The sequence below is a fragment of the Hippichthys cyanospilos genome, chromosome 16 (genome assembly GCF_059441005.1).
Source record: "Hippichthys cyanospilos isolate Australia breed blue-spotted pipefish chromosome 16, RoL_Hcya_1.0, whole genome shotgun sequence".
NCBI lineage: Eukaryota > Metazoa > Chordata > Actinopteri > Syngnathiformes > Syngnathidae > Hippichthys > Hippichthys cyanospilos.
The window spans coordinates 2196220-2213625 of record NC_142384.1 but is presented as its reverse complement, the minus strand read 5'-3'; the positions used below and the strand labels follow the sequence as shown (position 1 = coordinate 2213625).

General features: G+C 42.1%; 1 protein-coding gene across 15 annotated transcripts in view; it reads right to left on the bottom strand.

The window, feature by feature from the left end:
- Positions 1–17406, bottom strand: part of fbxl16 (F-box and leucine-rich repeat protein 16) — a 65632-nt gene that overhangs the window by 26342 nt on the left and 21884 nt on the right. For 13 of the 15 annotated variants that reach the window (XM_088437684.1, XM_088437687.1, XM_088437683.1 and 10 more), the window contains one exon: positions 965–1691. In XM_088437684.1, coding sequence (XP_088293810.1) covers positions 965–1691 — 727 coding nt within the window. Of the gene's footprint in view, positions 1–964; positions 1692–3598; positions 3758–17406 lie in introns of all 15 variants that reach the window. The other 2 variants (XM_088437697.1, XM_088437682.1) reach the window with 2 other exon arrangements.

Below are 17406 nucleotides of genomic sequence, written 5' to 3'. Positions count from 1 at the left end.
TGCTGGTCTGCTATTGGTCGGCCTCACTCGTTTCAAAATGGCGGAATGGTCAAGCTTTGCTCTAGTGTGAGTGCTAATAAAAACATGTTTATAGTGAATTTTAGTGCTTGATTCAAACTTGAATTGGCCAGCCATGGGTACCATGATTGCTAGTGATCAATCAAGAAATACGAAGAAGGCTAAGCTAGCTAAGCCTCTGTACGGCCACATTGGAAGATCCAACTGTGCACTTTGGACAGTAACTATTCCGCCTGTTGTGGAAAAGACATGTGCACTGGCAACTGATGTCACATAAAACGCTCAGTGAAAGTAGCATAAACATTTTAGTCATGGTAGCTACATTAGCTAGTAGCATTAACTAAAGAACTGTACGTGATTGGCTGCAGCGGCCAAAGAAACTGAGTCACCTCGAGAGCAGGCTCCCGCTGCAGACTGCAATTGCCCGTTAAGCCGCAGGATGCAGGACGGAAAAAAAAACTTTGACAAATTTGGATGGGTTTAAACAATTGTGATTTTCAAAATCAAGATGTATTGCCAATACGGTAATCAGCCCAAGCCTGTTGGAACTGCTGTGGGACTAAAGTGATACAGCGACTTGAGGGGGAAAATTAGCCGGCGAAATCCACGACCTTCCACTGTCAAAAATGGCTTCATATCGAGCGTGAAGTACATACCAATATCCCATCTTCTTTTGGTAGCTCTCACACCTGATGGGTCCAGTGGCGATTCAACCATGCATTTCTCCTTTCTCCTTTTCAATTAATGGTGGATTGCAAACAATGTTTAGGTGCATACTGACACCTACTGAGCGATAGTGTAGCATTTAAGCCTATCCATTCCACTTCTGGCTCAATAAGCCATACCCAACATAAAAGTGAAAAGGAACTGAATCTCACGGCATGCCGGAACGAGATTTTTTTTTTTCTTTTAAGATGATTAAAGTGAAAAAAACAGAGTGACTCACCTCCAGTCCAGCGTCCGTGATTGTGGACCTTTTGAGGCTGACCGAACGTACCCCCTTCTTGGAGAGCGGATAGTTATCGATGAACTCACAAATGTCCAGGTCTGACACACCCACTAAGCAAAATGACTGGAAGCCCCTAAGGGCGAAGGCCTGAAGACTGACAAACTCCTTGTCTCCATTGGGCAGCAGGGTATAAAGCTCCTTTGCGTGCAAAATGGGTGTGACACCCTCCCAGAACTTTGGCTGGTACAGCACTTTTCGCCACGTCTTGCATACTTGCGCCAACACACACTTTTCAGCCGTGGTGAAGTACCAAAGCAGCCGGTTGAGCAGCTTCTCATCCAGGACAAGCTGACGCTCCAGCAGGATGGGTTTGGGTAGAGTGAGCGGGGGTAGTGGGCGTAGGGACGGTTTTAGAGCCACAAGCTTCTTTCCAGGTTCCAGGTCGCAAGTTAGGATGGATGCTGCTGAATGCGCCATGACTGTGTTGTCCAAGTGGTGGTTGTGGTGGTGGTGATGGTGGTAGGGAAGAGAGGATGGTGGAGGAGGCAGAATGGAGGGAACTGAGGAGGACTGGCACAGGCGGTTCTTAGCAGCAGGCGTGCCCTTGGTGATGCTTGCACTGCCCAGACCGTTGGGCTGGCTGGGGGGCAGCTTCACCATGCCGTTGCGAGTCACACAGGGAGACTTCAGCTCGCTGGGGGTGGACATGTTCAACATTGGGAACCTGGGGGAAAAGCAAAGATTAAATATTCAAATCTGAAAATGTGCAATTTGGGCCAAACGATATATATATATATTTATTTATTTATTTATTTATTTATTTATTTATTTATTTTTATGTATTAGTGGGCCATCGGGGCTACCAAGGCCTTCTCTGCTGGCCTAACATAACCTGATCATTATAATAATGTTGGTTTAATGTTTGGCTGCAATTGAGGCATGGCGTAGCTATTAGCTAACCTGTCCTGACCTGGCCATATTTCTGATTGGGCTACCAGAGGCGTGAGGTAATCCTGGCAAATACTTCTGCTGGGAGTGCCTTTTGTTTGCAAAGGATCAATTTGGTGTTTGGCGCTACACTGGATTTGCAAACTTCAATTGTTTAACCAAGGCACCAACGAGACACCAAAGCACGGCTGAACACACACGCTACGGTACAGCTTTTAAAAACCTCTTGGGACACCCGAGTGGATATACAGTACCTTATACCTCAGTTTTGTTCATCTCAGTTCGAAGGTAAAGAGAACTCCTCAATGCGCTATGGTGCTTTTAAAAAACATTTGAGAATCAACTGTGATGACCCTAGGGGTTGGCTGTATTTGTGTTGTTTTGTTTCCATCTTCAGTAAGTAATTGCTCTTATTTTCTGGTCCCATCAAACTGCCTGCGCTGCACCGCGTCACTCAGATGCTGGTCTGTTATTGGTCTGCCTCACGACTCCCTAAGATACTGGTCTGCTATCACTGCGTCACTGTTAAAATGGCGGCATGCTACGGACTGGAGTGCTTAAAATGACTATTTATTGTGCATTTTACTGCTTAATTCAAACTTGAATGGGTGAGCCAAGGCTCCCACGATTCCTACTGATGTTAAAGAGAGAAGTAAGAAGATGATTTATATGGAGACGAAGCTGAAGATAATCAAGAAATATGAAGAAGGCTAAGATAGGCTAACATATATATGGTGCAGAACCCTCAAATTCCCAGATCGCTGGTAGAGGACCCAAGCTTGAGGGAGACACGGATACCAGAAGGAGATTTTTTCAAATTTATATATATATATATATATATATATATATATATATATATATATATATATATATATATATATATATATATATATATATATATATATATATATATATAAATTGTTATTAAATTACAAATTATAATTGGAATTCTACATTCAAAAATTGATTATAAGTATACTGACTAACCAACCAAACCTTTATGACGTTACAGCTCATTGATGAGAAAATGGATGGGCAGGTGAGCAGATAGGCCGGCAGACTTGCACCACATTGTACTATCATTATATCATTATCGAAATCATAGTAAATGTGTGTTAAGCCACAATTGCTAAATCCATCTTCACATTGTTTAAATGTTTGTGGACAGGAGCCAGATGCCATGTTAACACGAGAACAGCTCAGAGTGAAAATGACCCACGGCCCATGGCCTCATCTTGCCTGTTCTCACTGATCTCACTGTGTCAGCAGCAGGAGGAGCCTCGCAGGCTCCATTTGATCAGTTATGTAACACCCTGATTTTAGGGCTTCACAATTCTCAAACAACACAATCTCTTAGCCCTATTCTGCCAAAACAACCAACTCTGCACGAACACATGCTATATCTGTGGACACTTACATATATTATTTCATGCTATCAATTCACTCTTTGCAACCTTTGCGAAATTTTCTCACAGTCCCTTAACAGATGGAGCCTTGCTCTGCCTCAGCTCCAGCATCACTGGGTTTCTCTATTACATAATACAATTCTTTGGCTAGACCGGCTACAGCCAGCACTGTGAAGTGCTTCGAAAAAGGCAGTGAAATATGGTAAATGAACTTTCACTTATATAGTGCTTTTCTACCTTTGGTACTCAAAACACTTTACACTAACTAGTCATTTACCTACTGATGACGTAGCATCAGGAGCAATTGGGGTTTCAGTGTCTTGCTCAAGGACACTTCGACACGGTCTTGATGGTCGGGGGGTCGAACCCACAGCCTCTCAGCTGAGAGACGACCACTCTACCACCGAGCCATGCTGCCCCATGTTGAAAGATATGCCTAAAAAGAAAAAAAGATATGTAAAAAGATAAAAAGATATGCCTTTCCTTATTGGAATTAATGTTAGTGAAATCCACACTTTTAAAAATACAATTTAAAAAACACAGATCAATGTAAATTACATATTATCTGTAAAGTTAAATATTAAAAATATACATAAATGTATCATGTAACACTTCTATTTCATTGTAAAAGTTAGCACAGCATATGATTGACATAGCTCACTGCATTGCTTGCACATCAATATACAATACACATGCATTATATTGGAATATTTTATTGTGTAAAATTTGAGGCCCAGTGCCATGCAATCTAAGCCCAAACCACTATTAGAAACATGGACTTCAAATGTGAATTTAATAAAAAAAAAAAAAAACACTGTCATTGTTCCAAAATTAAAAATGTAACAAAACCAGTGATGTTATGAAGTATTCACCTGTCAATGCTCCTAATAGATCTATCCATCCGTCTAATTTTTAAAGCCACTGATCGTCATTAAGGTCACATTAAGGCACTCCAACTTGAAACTACAATACTTGAAAGAGCGTAACCTGATGGGCAGTGGTGGCCATTCTTGACTATTGCCGTCAAACTGCTTCCATGCAAGGCATCAATATAACGCTGGTCTGTTATTGCTCGGTGTCTCCTCACGGAGATGCTGGTCTGCTATTGGCCGCACTTGTTTCAAAATGGCGGAATGGTAAAGCTCTGTTCTATTGTGAGTGGTTACAAAACCATATTTATAGTGCATTTTACTGCTTAATTCAAGTTGAAAGGGTTAGCCATGGATCCCAAAATTGCTAGTGATGTTAAAAACAGAAGTAAAAAGATGATTTATATGGAAACGAAGCTGGAGATAATCGAAAAATACGAAACTAGCCTAGGGAAATGGACATAACAAGTGGCACCCAAAGATAAATAAATCCTGTCTATATTTTTTATGATGTTTTCTGATTGTATACATGTATATTATATATACATAGCACTAACTATACTATTTTGGTACCAATTTTTAATATGTGTGTACAATTTTGATGTTTTTACCTGGGGTTCTAAACGCATTAGCTATTTAATATGGGTTCGTATTGCCCACCATATGGTGAATTTGCCTTACGAGCTCAACCACGGAACGGTTGATCTCGTAACTCGGGGGACCACTGTTTATACTATTTATGCCTTGAAAAAAAGCATTTTTTTTTTTTTTTTACAAAAACAAACAAAAATCATTAAAACGTATGAGGAAACAATTTTACGGCTTATAACTATGTTAGACCATAAGTTTTTGAAAGGTTCTGATGTGTTTGAAGTAAAAAATACAAAAATAACAATTACTGTATTGTATTATTTATTTTAACTTTCATAAAGGGGGCAATTTATGGTCTTTAAGGGTTTAAATGTCCACACAAACACAAATGGGCACCAAGAATTAAATGTGCACTAAAGATATACTAGTCATTTTTACTGAACACTTGTTAAGAAAAACTGGACTTTATGAGACTGGGTCAAGTAGTTAGCCGAATAAAAGCATAAGATAAATAAATAAAGATAATAAGAATAAAGATAATAAAAGGATGGTGTCATATGATAAAATGCCTCCTCTCAATATTATCAAAATAACCCTTTTAAAAAAACAGGCATAGTTCACAAGTGTGTCCCTAATATCTTGTCCTGTCTGCAGATTAGTGGGCGGAGCCACAGGCCACACACCTGCAGCCAATTGTCATCTGAGGACTATTTAGGTGCTGCCGAAACTGGAGGACGTCACCAGATTATTTCCATTTGCACATCTATCGCCATCGCCAATGCCTCTTCTGAGTCCCTCGCTTCCTAGTTTCTCTGTTTTACAACATGTGCATTTCTGCTACTTTGCCTGTTCTTGTTCCGCAGTGGTGATGGGTTGATAAGGCGTTATGGAGCGTATTGGCACACTGACACATTGTGTTGCTACTATGTCGATATTGTGTCATCAAATACTGACACCTGCTGGACGTTAAAAATCCCTGCAGGCTACCCATTTGACATACTGAACTGGCCCAGTTTATAGCAGGGAGATCACTAAACCTAATCAATTAGGAATTATGACAGATAGTTATAAACAGGGGTGTAGTGGGCGTGGTACGCGGGGGTACGCCGTCCACCCACTTTTCCCGACGCCACGTTCCATTTTTATTTCGGTTCGAGTTCTGCTTAATAACGTTGGCCTGTGATTATTTTGGAGTAGTAAAATATTAAATGTAACGTTAGTTCAACTGGTGTTGATTGATGTTCTGTATGTATATATATAACATCACAGAATCGCGAACACACACTTAAAAAATCCCCACTACAACACTGCTTATAAAGTATTAAATATAATGAATAAGCTTATATTAAATTTAATATACTGTTTTTAGGTAAATATTTATAGTTAAATGTCAATTCGCCCGAAATCGGAAATGTTAAAGTAGAAATCAATTGCTCATCTGAGAAGTGATGAGAGTGGGAACGCTGTTATGGGTCGAACCGCGGACCTTCCTCATGTTGGCCGGAACATTAACCACCGTACCAAGCGGCCTGTTGATGAAACACAGATAAAATTCCAATTGACAACGAATGGGACTGTCTCCCTTTGGGAATGACATAGATAAAATTCAAATTGACAACGGATGGGAGTGTTCTCCATTGGGAATGCATGTTGAATTTGTTCGAAAAATATGGAATTATGGAAAAAAAACCTGCAATGTGTTAATTATGGGAATGTTGGAAGAGATAACGCTTTCAGAAGGCAGTGAAGCAACCGTGTGATTTTGCTCGTTTCAGCGGTTGCGTCGTGTTGACAGACGCATGTCCTTATAAACTCAGTTTGGCACGTTTTTGCTGAGTCGACGCAGTTCAATGAGTTCATGTGTTGGTCACGTGATTGTTTTGAATCAATACGCGCACAGGCACGACGGGTGTTGTTCGCTGAGCTCGGCACACGCACTGGCGAGTCAGTGTTGCTCGACCCATCACTATTCTGCAGTCTGTGATAGTGAATTTAGTGTGTACTTTGAGTTTTATGGCGATGTCATCATGCTGGCTCTTCCCCGATCACAGTCAGTTACATGCGCTTTAGTCATGTCTCTTTAATTTGTACTTTGAATCCCGTTTTTGTTCCTGAGTTGTCCTTTTGCCTTCTTAAGTTGCTACTTCACTCGTTGGGTGCACTTTTTGTTAATAAACCTTTTTTATAACTTGAAAGCTGTTTTCAGTGTGTTCCGGGGTTTCTGTTTGTTCGTTCGTTTTGTTTTGTTTTTTGTTTTTTTATGTCGGAAGGTGAAAGACATGGCGTAATGAGGTGACAAAAAAAAAACATTGTGGTCTATATCAGCGGTTCCCAACCACAATGTGTGGGCCGCGCCCTCAATGCATCGCAGATTTTTTTTTAATTAAAATAAAAAATATGCAAATTGCCAAGAGATGTGCCATGAAGCTTTCTTGCATGCCAGACAGGTTATTAATGCACTTGCCATGGACACTCCTTGGACATCCAATGACTGCAGTATACATATTTACTTACATCTTAAATTGTTAACCCTTATACAGTAAATGTAAATTTAAGTGGCGGTGGCCTCAAGGAGAGCTGTGACATATTAGCCAGGAAGTCTAATTAAAGTGAACGCTGGAGAAAAAATAATAGAAGTCACAGTTGACACTTGAAATTCCAATTTATTTCAAAAGAAATCTAGGCAAGAGATTTCCAACGGCACTGTGAAGCCGCTTTCCTCCTCCTCTGTGATTTTTGATTGACATCGAGCAGTTGGCCTTCATCGATATATACCGAAAATTGGGCAGGAGTAGATTACAACTCCTGCCCTCATTGGACGATGGTCGCATCGGGAGCCAATCGCGTGTCTTGCAGGACACTCAAAAGTGATTTCAGGTGGGAGATTGGCACTTCTATATGACATGTGATTGGCTCCCGGCGCGACTATCGACCAATGAGGAGAGGAATGTAATCTAATCCCGGCCCAATTTCCGTTGCTTGGATTGTCACGGGTGTCAAGCAAAAAACAGGCAGGATCTTAGAAAGAGGAAGAGGTTACACCATTCCGTTGGAAATCGCGTACCTAGATTTCCTTTGTAAGAAATTGGAATTTCAAGTGTAGACTGCAATTCTCATCATGTTTGCTACAGCCGTCATTTTAATTAGTACACGCACATACCAATATTTTTCAGACTATAAGACGCACTGGTATATAAGCCGTAGCAGCAAAATATGAGAAAAAAAAGATATTTGTCATGAATAAGCCACAGACTTATAAGCCGCAGGTAATAACATCAGATCTTTACGCAAAAAGATGGTATATGAAGTTTATAATTTTTCTTAATTATTTCAATTTTTTTGTAATTGTGTGCCAACAGCAACATCCTCTCTATAACAGACTGAACCTGCCTGCATGTTTAGTTCCAACATATTTATAGAAAATGGATGCATGGATGGATATCTGTTAAATACCCATTCAAAATCGAAATCAGTACTTCAATAGCATCTGTTTTTGTCTCCCTTTGTTTGATAATCACACATTTTCCATAATTCATATATAGTCATTAATACATAAATAAAATCACATATACTGTGTACTGTATGCAACATTTACACATCACAAATTTACCCCAAATTTGATACATTCTCTAATTAAATTTAGACATATATATATATATATATATATATATATATATATATATATATATATATATATATATATATATATGTGTGTGTGTATTTTTAAATAATATATTGTATTAACTCTTTTTGAGCACAGTCATAGATTCAAATCTTTTCAGTTCTATTTGATAGTTATTCCATTAAATTGACACCTCGAACAGATCCACACGTTTGCTTGCTGGTGGCTAGCAAAACAAAAAAAACAAAAACAAAAAAAAAAAACACAGATAAGCCGCACTGGACTATAAGCCGCAGGGCTCAAAACATGAGGAAAACGTTTCGGTTTATAGTCCAAAAATACAGTATTTGTTTTACAGCAACATGTTTACAATTGACTGCAGCCATTTGCTGGCGATTTGGAGCAGTCCAGCATGCATAGCAAAAATCTACATAGTAGGTAACAGTTATTGTTTGTTCTTTGTATACCATTATTTTACTAGTCTGGCACACTTTAGAATGGATTTTTCTCCAAGTGGCCCATGAGCTAAAATGATTTTGACACAGCTTTCCAAAACCTTTATTGAGCTGTGATATTGCAGTTTTTCAAATAGCTTTTTTTTAGTGGATACCTAAACAACATACACTTGTGGTTTAACAATGTCATATTGGTCCTGACACATCTATTTTTCTGTAAGCGTGACTCTGAGGTAAAAGTTTGGACACCACTGTTCTCGAAGCTGCAACTGTATTCACACACTGTGTTGCACTTTAGAACGAGGTAACAGGTTTGTCTCCCCTGATGAGTCACTCTTGCTTGGCCCGACATACTGTAACTGCAGAGGAACACTATAACCGTGTTTATCCCACTGAGTCTGAGTTACCTAAACAACTCTTCCTTTCCAGCTCAGTGGCACTGCCAGTGACGTGTACTTGGTTCCCCCATCAGTTAAAATGATAAGTCAGCACAGGTTGTGTCGTGGAGCTGTATGTATAGCTCATTTTCCATCTTGCTTCCACGATTCATTAAGCCAAACTCATGCACCTCTACGATCAACATCCCTGTCTGTTTTATTCATCGTGCGCCGGGATCTTAATAATCCTGAACTCACTTCACATGAATGTCTTTGATGTTCTCATTTTCCGTTTTACCCTGAGATTCCTAAAATAGAAACTTGTGTCATATTATGTAAACTTGGAAGAGAATGTGATGTTGGTCAGTGCTTGTGTTTGAGATGAAGTACATCCAAATACAGTAAATGTTAAATGTTATCGAACCCTGAAATGGCCCTTAGCACCAATAATGTGTAATCACCAACAGTCCCTTGAAGATTTTACAGTCTTGTGTCTTGGCACTTTGAAAACACATGAAATAATTTCCCTCGTGAAGCACAGCCATTCTGGCAAGTGATCCATCTTTGTATTCCTGCTGTGCTAATGAGCTTGTTGAGCCATTCACGTGTGTAAAGTGATAATGTAAAATGTGTAAAGATGTGTGAGGCACAGTAACGAAGCCACCTGATGAATATGCACTAAACTTGTGTGGCTACATAAAATCAATTCAGCCACTCTCCCCACATCTCATAACGACCTTGTGTAATCACATCAAAATATTGTAAAAGAGCTTAGATGCCCCGCAATCGCAAAAGTGTAAAACACAATGCAAAATGCTACACAATCATTGTGAGAAGGCGAAAGCCTTCACACATATGTTATTCCTTGACTTTGTCATTATTGTGTGAAGGTGAAAGTTGTTATGTTATTCCTTTTTTTTAATTCCGCCCATTTTTGATGCATTTCAACTCATTCCCAGTTCATTCGATTCCCACCATTCCAATTTCACATTATTCCAATTAATTATGCAACAACTGCTTCCATTTTCCTCAATCCATTTATTTATCATTTTGCCACAATTCCCTGATTTCCACCCAAAAAATCTCATTGACTTAACATTGGGTGATTTTACATTTCATATTTACAGCTTTCACATTTCATATTTTCAATATTCATTTCATTCATCTCGCCTCAGGGATCATTCCCGTCATTCCAGTAGTTCATCCTCTCCAATATTTTCCCATAATTCCATATTTTTTACCCTTTTAATAATTCACAATTCATTTCCAATGGGGGATTCCCCATTCATTCCTAATGGGAGATTTAACATTTCACATTTGAGCTTTTCCATTTCATATTCATATCATTTAACTCATTAATTTCGCCTCATGGATCATTCCCATCATTCGAATAATTCATAGATATTAATATTTTTCTATAATTCCGTATTTTCACTTCAATATTCCAATATTCATATCCAATAGGAGATTTAACATTTCACATTTTGAGCTTTCCCATTACACATTCACAACAAGTAATTTATTTCGCCTTACGGACTATTCCCATTGTTTCAATAATTCATAAATATTAATATTTTCCCATTATTCCACATTTTTCATTTACATATTCGAATATTCATATCCAATGGGAGATTTAACATTTCACATTTGTTGCACATTCACATCATTCAGCTCAATCATTACACATGTGGAACACTTTTCAACATTACAGTGGGCCCCCGGTTTACAAACTCCCTGATTTACAAATTTTTCATCTTACGAACGTGGATCGCGGCGTTTTTTTGTCCCCCCTCTTACACACAAACCTTTCGTCTCACGAAAAATCCAACATGCCGGTCAGTGTGTCCACACTATTTTTTTCGCGTTGCTGCATCAACAAAAATAACTATTCTTGCATGTCACGGAAATACTGATATGCTATTGGTCTTAAAAGGTCACAGTCACGGTCTCAGTCACGGAGATGCCGATATGCTATTGGTCGATTAAGGTTACAGTCACGATCTCAGTCACGGAGATGCCGATATACTATTGGCCAGCGTCACATCAGTCACAGAAATGCCGATATGCTATTGGCCGAACGCCTTCATCTAGCTTGATGGCACAGCTGGTCGGTGTGTTGTGAAGACTATGCAAACTTTATCTGTTAGGCATGGCTTCTAAAATTGCAAGTGGAGGTAAAGGAAGAAATAATAGGATGATGACAATAGAAACGAAGCAGGAGATAATAAAAAAATACGAAGGAGGCGCACGCATAGTTAACCTTGCTAGTGAGTATGGCCGTAACAGCTCGGCAATCTTCGAAGGGCAAGACTTTCCTTGCCATGGGCAAACTCAGTCAACAACAAAATGGAGAGGCTTCTTCTATTATCCGTAGCAGCTTATCCTCACTAGGGTCGCTGGTTTGTTGGTGCCTATCCCAGCCATCTTAGAGCAGTAGGCAGGGGACACCCTCAAATGGTTGCCAGCCAATCACAGGACAACCAATTAACCAATAGTTTATCGAACTAATCGATCCTAAATTCTACATCAAATTTAAAAGAGCACAGCTAATGTACAAGGTATAAAACAATCAATCTTGCCGCAAGAGTAGTTATGTCACGTTCTATCCGTTTATGTTGTGCGTTTAGGGTTGTGTAGTTTCAGTTATAGGTTCTCTGTTTCCCCCGCGTCTGTCGTCACTGGGATTAGCCTCACCTGTCACCCATGTGTTCCAGCCTATTGTTTCCACCAGTCAGTTTTCTCCCACCCCTTGTTGTTCCCAGGTGTCTTGCGTCTTTTAATTACTTCTGATAGTATTTAAGTTCCAGTGTTTTGCCCTGTCCTTTGTTGGGTCATTGTACTTCTTCCCCCCCACTGTCTTGCCTCGTGCTGCCCTCAACCCATCCTTCCCGTGTTGCCTCCTGCTAGTTGTTGCCCCAGTAAGTTTGAGTTTAGTGTTTTTGTTGTCCTTGGTATTTTTTGATTCCTTCCAACCCTGCCTTGGTTTGTTATTAATCCAAGGGAGCCTCATCCCATTCTGTCTTGCATCTTTTTGGTTCCACCTTTCCCACGTCCAACACCTTCTCAAGCCGCCATGCCCAACCAAACCGGGAACCAGCAGGAAGCCCACGGCGGCGAACAAGACGCCGCCGCTGCACTACTCTCAAACACCCTCAGCGTGCCAGCCAACTCTGTGTTCCCCGCGTAAGCTCCCTTACCTGTTCCTCGTTGTACTCTTCGTCCGAGCCCTCTTCCAACACAGCCCCTTACTCGTCCACCACATGTCCGTCCTCCACATGTCTTTCTTCCTTGCCTTACACCTGTGTGTCCGAGCTCCCTTACCCCACTATTTTTCCACCCCACATCTTTCGCGATTCCGACTTTTCCGACACTGACGATTACTCACTGTCCTCGTATCTGTCTGAGCACCCCCCACCGCCTATTAGCCCTCCTCACTACTCTATTGATTCCGATTTGGAGGATGGTTCTCCCTTCGTTAAAGTCCGCTCAGAGTCCAATTCTGAATTTCAATCAATCAATCAATCAATCAAATTTTATTTGTATAGCCCTAAATCACCGAAGTCTCAAAGGGCTTCACAGATGCCTTTCAGTGTAAGGTACACAACAGCATCTCCTGTCAAAGCTCCCAGAAGGGGAAGGAAAAACTCAAAAACCCCAATTAGGGGAAAATCAGAAACCTCCAGAAGGGACCACAGGTGGGAGGATCCCCTTTCCAGGCCCACAGGTTGAAGTGGATGCTGCATGTACCAAACACAGACATACACATAAACAATATAAATTACAGAAAACATATTGTGCTATATAGTGCAGTGCTATATAGTGGCAAAGCCATTGGGCAGGAATCATCCCACATTCCAACCAGATGGACCGCAGACGCCCCATCTCCTAACCCGCGATGGTCGATCAGCGCAGGGCCCATTGGAGGCGGTCAAGTCAACCCTCACCATCTAGCTAGCCCCCTCTCCCAGCCGGAAGAGGGGGGCAGGAAAAAAGAGAAAAGAAGAAAGCTGCAGACAGGCTCAATTAACTAAATGCTTTTGAATATAAATGTGTTTTTAGTCGGGATTTAAAGATTTCTACTGAGGTGGCTGCGCGAACTTCCATAGGTAGGGTATTCCATAGTACTGGCGCGCGAATGGAAAATGCCCTTGATCCCGCGGACTTCTTTTTAGCCCATGGGGTCGATAGCAAACCGGCATTTTGTGATCGATGACATCTCACGTGTATTGGATGCCAATGCAGGTCAGCTAGAATCGGAGTAATATGATCGAACTTTCTCGTCCTTGTCAATAGTCTCACTGCTGCATTCTGTAAAGACTGCAGGCTTTTAATGTAGGACATGGGAAGTCCAGAAAACAAAACGTTACACTAGTCTAGGCGCGACGTGACAAATGCATGAATTAATGTTTCTGCATCGCTAAGAGAAAGAATAGGGCAAATCTTAGCTATATTGTGGAGGTGAAAAAACACCGTTCTTGTCATGTTATTAATATGTGTCCGAAAGGAGAGAGTTAAGTCAAATATCACGCCGAGATTTTTTGCAGAACTACTTTGGGAAATAATACAGTTTTCCAGGTTCAACGTGGTATTCTTAAGCAAGTGCTGATGATGAGCAGGGCCAATAAATAACATCTCAGTTTTACTAGGGTTGAGAAGCAGAAAATTGGAAGACATCCATTGTTTAATCTCGGCAAGGCAGGCCTCCAGTTTACTGCACTTGCACAGATCCGTTATTTCTAAGGGCGTATAGAGTTGGGTATCATCAGCATAGCAATGAAAACTAATAGCATGTTTACGTATAATATCGCCAAGAGGAATCATGTAGATGTTGAACAGTAAGGGACCAAGTACTGACCCCTGGGGGACACCATATGAGACGGAGAAAGATTCAGATATCGCATTGCCATAAGAGACACTATGCGTCCTTCCCAGGATGTAAGGTGTGAACCAAGAAAGTGCTGATCCCGAGATACCAACACATGATCTAAGACGTTCTATAAGAATATGATGATCAATAGTGTCAAATGCGGCACTAAGATCAAGCAGTAATAATATTGATGAGATGTTGGAATCCATGGCTAAGAGAAGATCATTCGTCACTTTTACTAGGGCTGTCTCAGTTGAGTGGTTGGCCCTAAAACCTGACTGAAGGAGTTCAAATCTATTGTTGTCTATCATAAAATTGCTAAGCTGTTGTGCCACAACTTTCTCAAGAATTTTGGCAATAAACGGAAGGTGTGACACTGGCCTATAGTTAAAGAGATTTTCAGGAACTAGGTGAGGTTTCTTAAGTAATGGTTGAATGACGGCCGTCTTAAAAGCTTCAGGTACAATGCCAGAGGAGAGTGACAGGTTGATAATATTCAAGATAGATGACAGATGTGTTTATCCAAGTCTTTTTTCATTCAACAATTTTGATTTTAATAATGATTTTCTTTATTCTAGCTCTTTCCCATCCATTTATGTTAGTGATTCTGAGTCAGATTTTGAAGATTTTGATTTCATGCCTTCCGTTAACTGCGACCATTACTGGAGCCCCCGTTTGGCCTTCTGCCCATCCCGTGGTGGCCCATGGGGGCGCCCTAGTAAAGGTTGCCGGCCCTCATCCGCTAATCACCGAGCACCTGTCCCGGCGCACCTCAATCAAGAGTCACTCCATCCCATAGCAGCCCTCATGCCACCTCGTGTTTCTTCGTCTTCACCCCGTCTCGAGTTACACCCTCCACGCGCACCCCCTCCCGTTCTGGTCAAGTCTGCCCCTTGTGTTTGTGTTCCCCAAGCTCCCTGATGGCAGGCTGATGTGGCTAGCGCCCCTGTCACTCGTCCTCAGCCAGAAGGACTGGAGGTCCACGTCCCGGCTCTGCGGCCACAGTGCGCCCCCGTCAGTCATCCAGCCGTGGCGACTGAGTGCCCCCGCCACAGACCCTCTGAGTTGGACATCTCGGATCTCGCACTCCAGCGTCGGCCTGCGGTGTTCCCAGCTAAAACGTGCACCGCCTCCCGAGTCTCAAGTCCGGCCGCTGCGGCCGCCTTTTCCCGGGTCTCACGTCGGGCCGCCGCGGCCGCCTTTTCCCAAGCCTCATGTCGGGCCGTTGCGGCCATCCTCTCCCAAGTCCCACGTCGGCCCTCTTCCGAGTCCCACGTCGGGGCGCTCCAGCCGCCCTCGTCCGAGTGCCACATCAGGCCGCTGCAGCCGCCCTCTCACGAGTACCACGTCAAGCCGCTGCAGCAGCCCTCCGAGTCCCACGTCAAGCCGCAGGCCGAGCCGTTGCAGATACCCTCCGAGGTGCAGGCCAATCCGCTGCAGATGCCTTCTGAGCCGCGTCAGATGCTCTCCAAGCAGCCATCTTTCGAGCCTTATGTCCAGCCACTCTCCGAGTCCCGGGTCATGCCGCAGCCATTGCTCTCGGAGCTGCCAGCCACAACACCGCTGCCACCTACCAAGCTGTCCATCAGGCCTCAGCATTTTCCCTTCATTCAGGTCAGTCCCTTATGATTACTAAAGTCTCTGGTCCACCCCCAGCAGTCAGGCATTTCAATTACTCAACAGGAGTCTCCAGCGCAGCCAGTCAAGGCTTCGCTACAGCCGTCACTAGAGCCTCCAGTCCAGGCTTCACTGCAGTCGTCTCCCGTGCCGACAATCAAGGATCCCCGGCAGCAGTCCCCTGGGTCACCAGTCAAGGCTCACCCGCAGCCTCTCCTGCCCGCACCACAGCAGCCAGTCGGCCCCCAAAGGTTGCCTCACACCCAGGTCAGTCTCATGAACTCTTCACGGCCTGTGGCATGCCCCAGTAGCCAAATCCAGTCGTTGCCACCCGGGCATCCGCCAGTCGGCGCCCAGCTGACGCCTCCCGGGTGTCCGCTAGTCGGCGACCAGCCGACGCCGCCAAGGTCTTCCTCTGCTGGCACTCAAAAATGTGAAACTTACATTAGTTTAAATAAAACTGGTACGAGTCTTACAGGTTGTAGCATTTTTTAAATAACAAATTATATCTACCCGTCCGTCCATTTATTTTCTAAAATAGCCTTATTTAATGTTTTCACTTCTGCACAGTGCAATTCCTGAATTAGAACTTTTAAAATGGGAATGCTCTTTTTGACGAAAGGCCTCAAATGAGCTGCCATTGCCAACACTGAGCCACAGATGCATTTTGGGAGAGGAGAGAAACACAGTGCAAGGACCGCAAACTCTGTATTATGGCACAAGCATAGAGCAGCATGTACTGCAAGAGGTAGCTCACAAGGTCTCATCAATCTGTCAAATCTTGTCATGAATCATCTATGAAAAACAAACCAGTGACTTTCTAGGCAGGGAAGAGTAAAATGACCCAGGCCGGATAAACACACTTATCAAGAATTAAATACTGGACAAGATCTGTTTATTTATTTAGCTTGTTGGCCCACATGGGCAATGAGAAATATGGGAGAATATGCTGCCTGTCAAGCCACTGTATTATAGTAAAACAGCCACACATTGTGAGAAAGCCAGCCAATGCTTCAAAATAAACAGTAGCATAATAACTATTGTATCACACTTTTGGAACACTTTTATTTTGAAGTTATTTCCGGACTCAGTGTCATGACAATGGTCTACTTCTCTATGATCTTTACTTCCCAGAGTGAGCATGTAAACAACAATGTGTTATTTTTTTTTTCAACTGAGTTTTTTTCCCATGTAGTGTGATGTCATGCAGGTGACCAACAATATCTAGGTCGATTGGCTGACCACAGTCAACTAATTGAATTGCTGTAGAGCTTCTGTTTTAACAATAGACTTTCCTTATCTACAGTCGTGTAAAAACACACAGGTAGCTGAAATGTCATTAAAGCAAGCATACTTTCACACCTTGACTGACAATTGAGTTGTTTCTCTAATGATGTAATTCTTTCATAGCTTCTGAACAATTTCCGACTGTTTGTAATGTATGTTCTATTATTTATGTTCTTCTGTTGGTTGTTATTGAGCTTTTCTGTTCTTTCTGTTTTGCACTTTTGTTTTTTATGGTATTTTCGAGTTGTGGGGTTTTGTTCAAGTTTTCAAGTTTATGTTTTTGTTCCCCTCATGTCAGTGTCAGGGTGATTGCGTCCAACTGTCCGCGTTAACCTGCTTCCCTTGTGTTGGCCAATCAGCTCTCTGTTCCAATTGTGTCTTGTCCAGGTGCTCCTCCTTG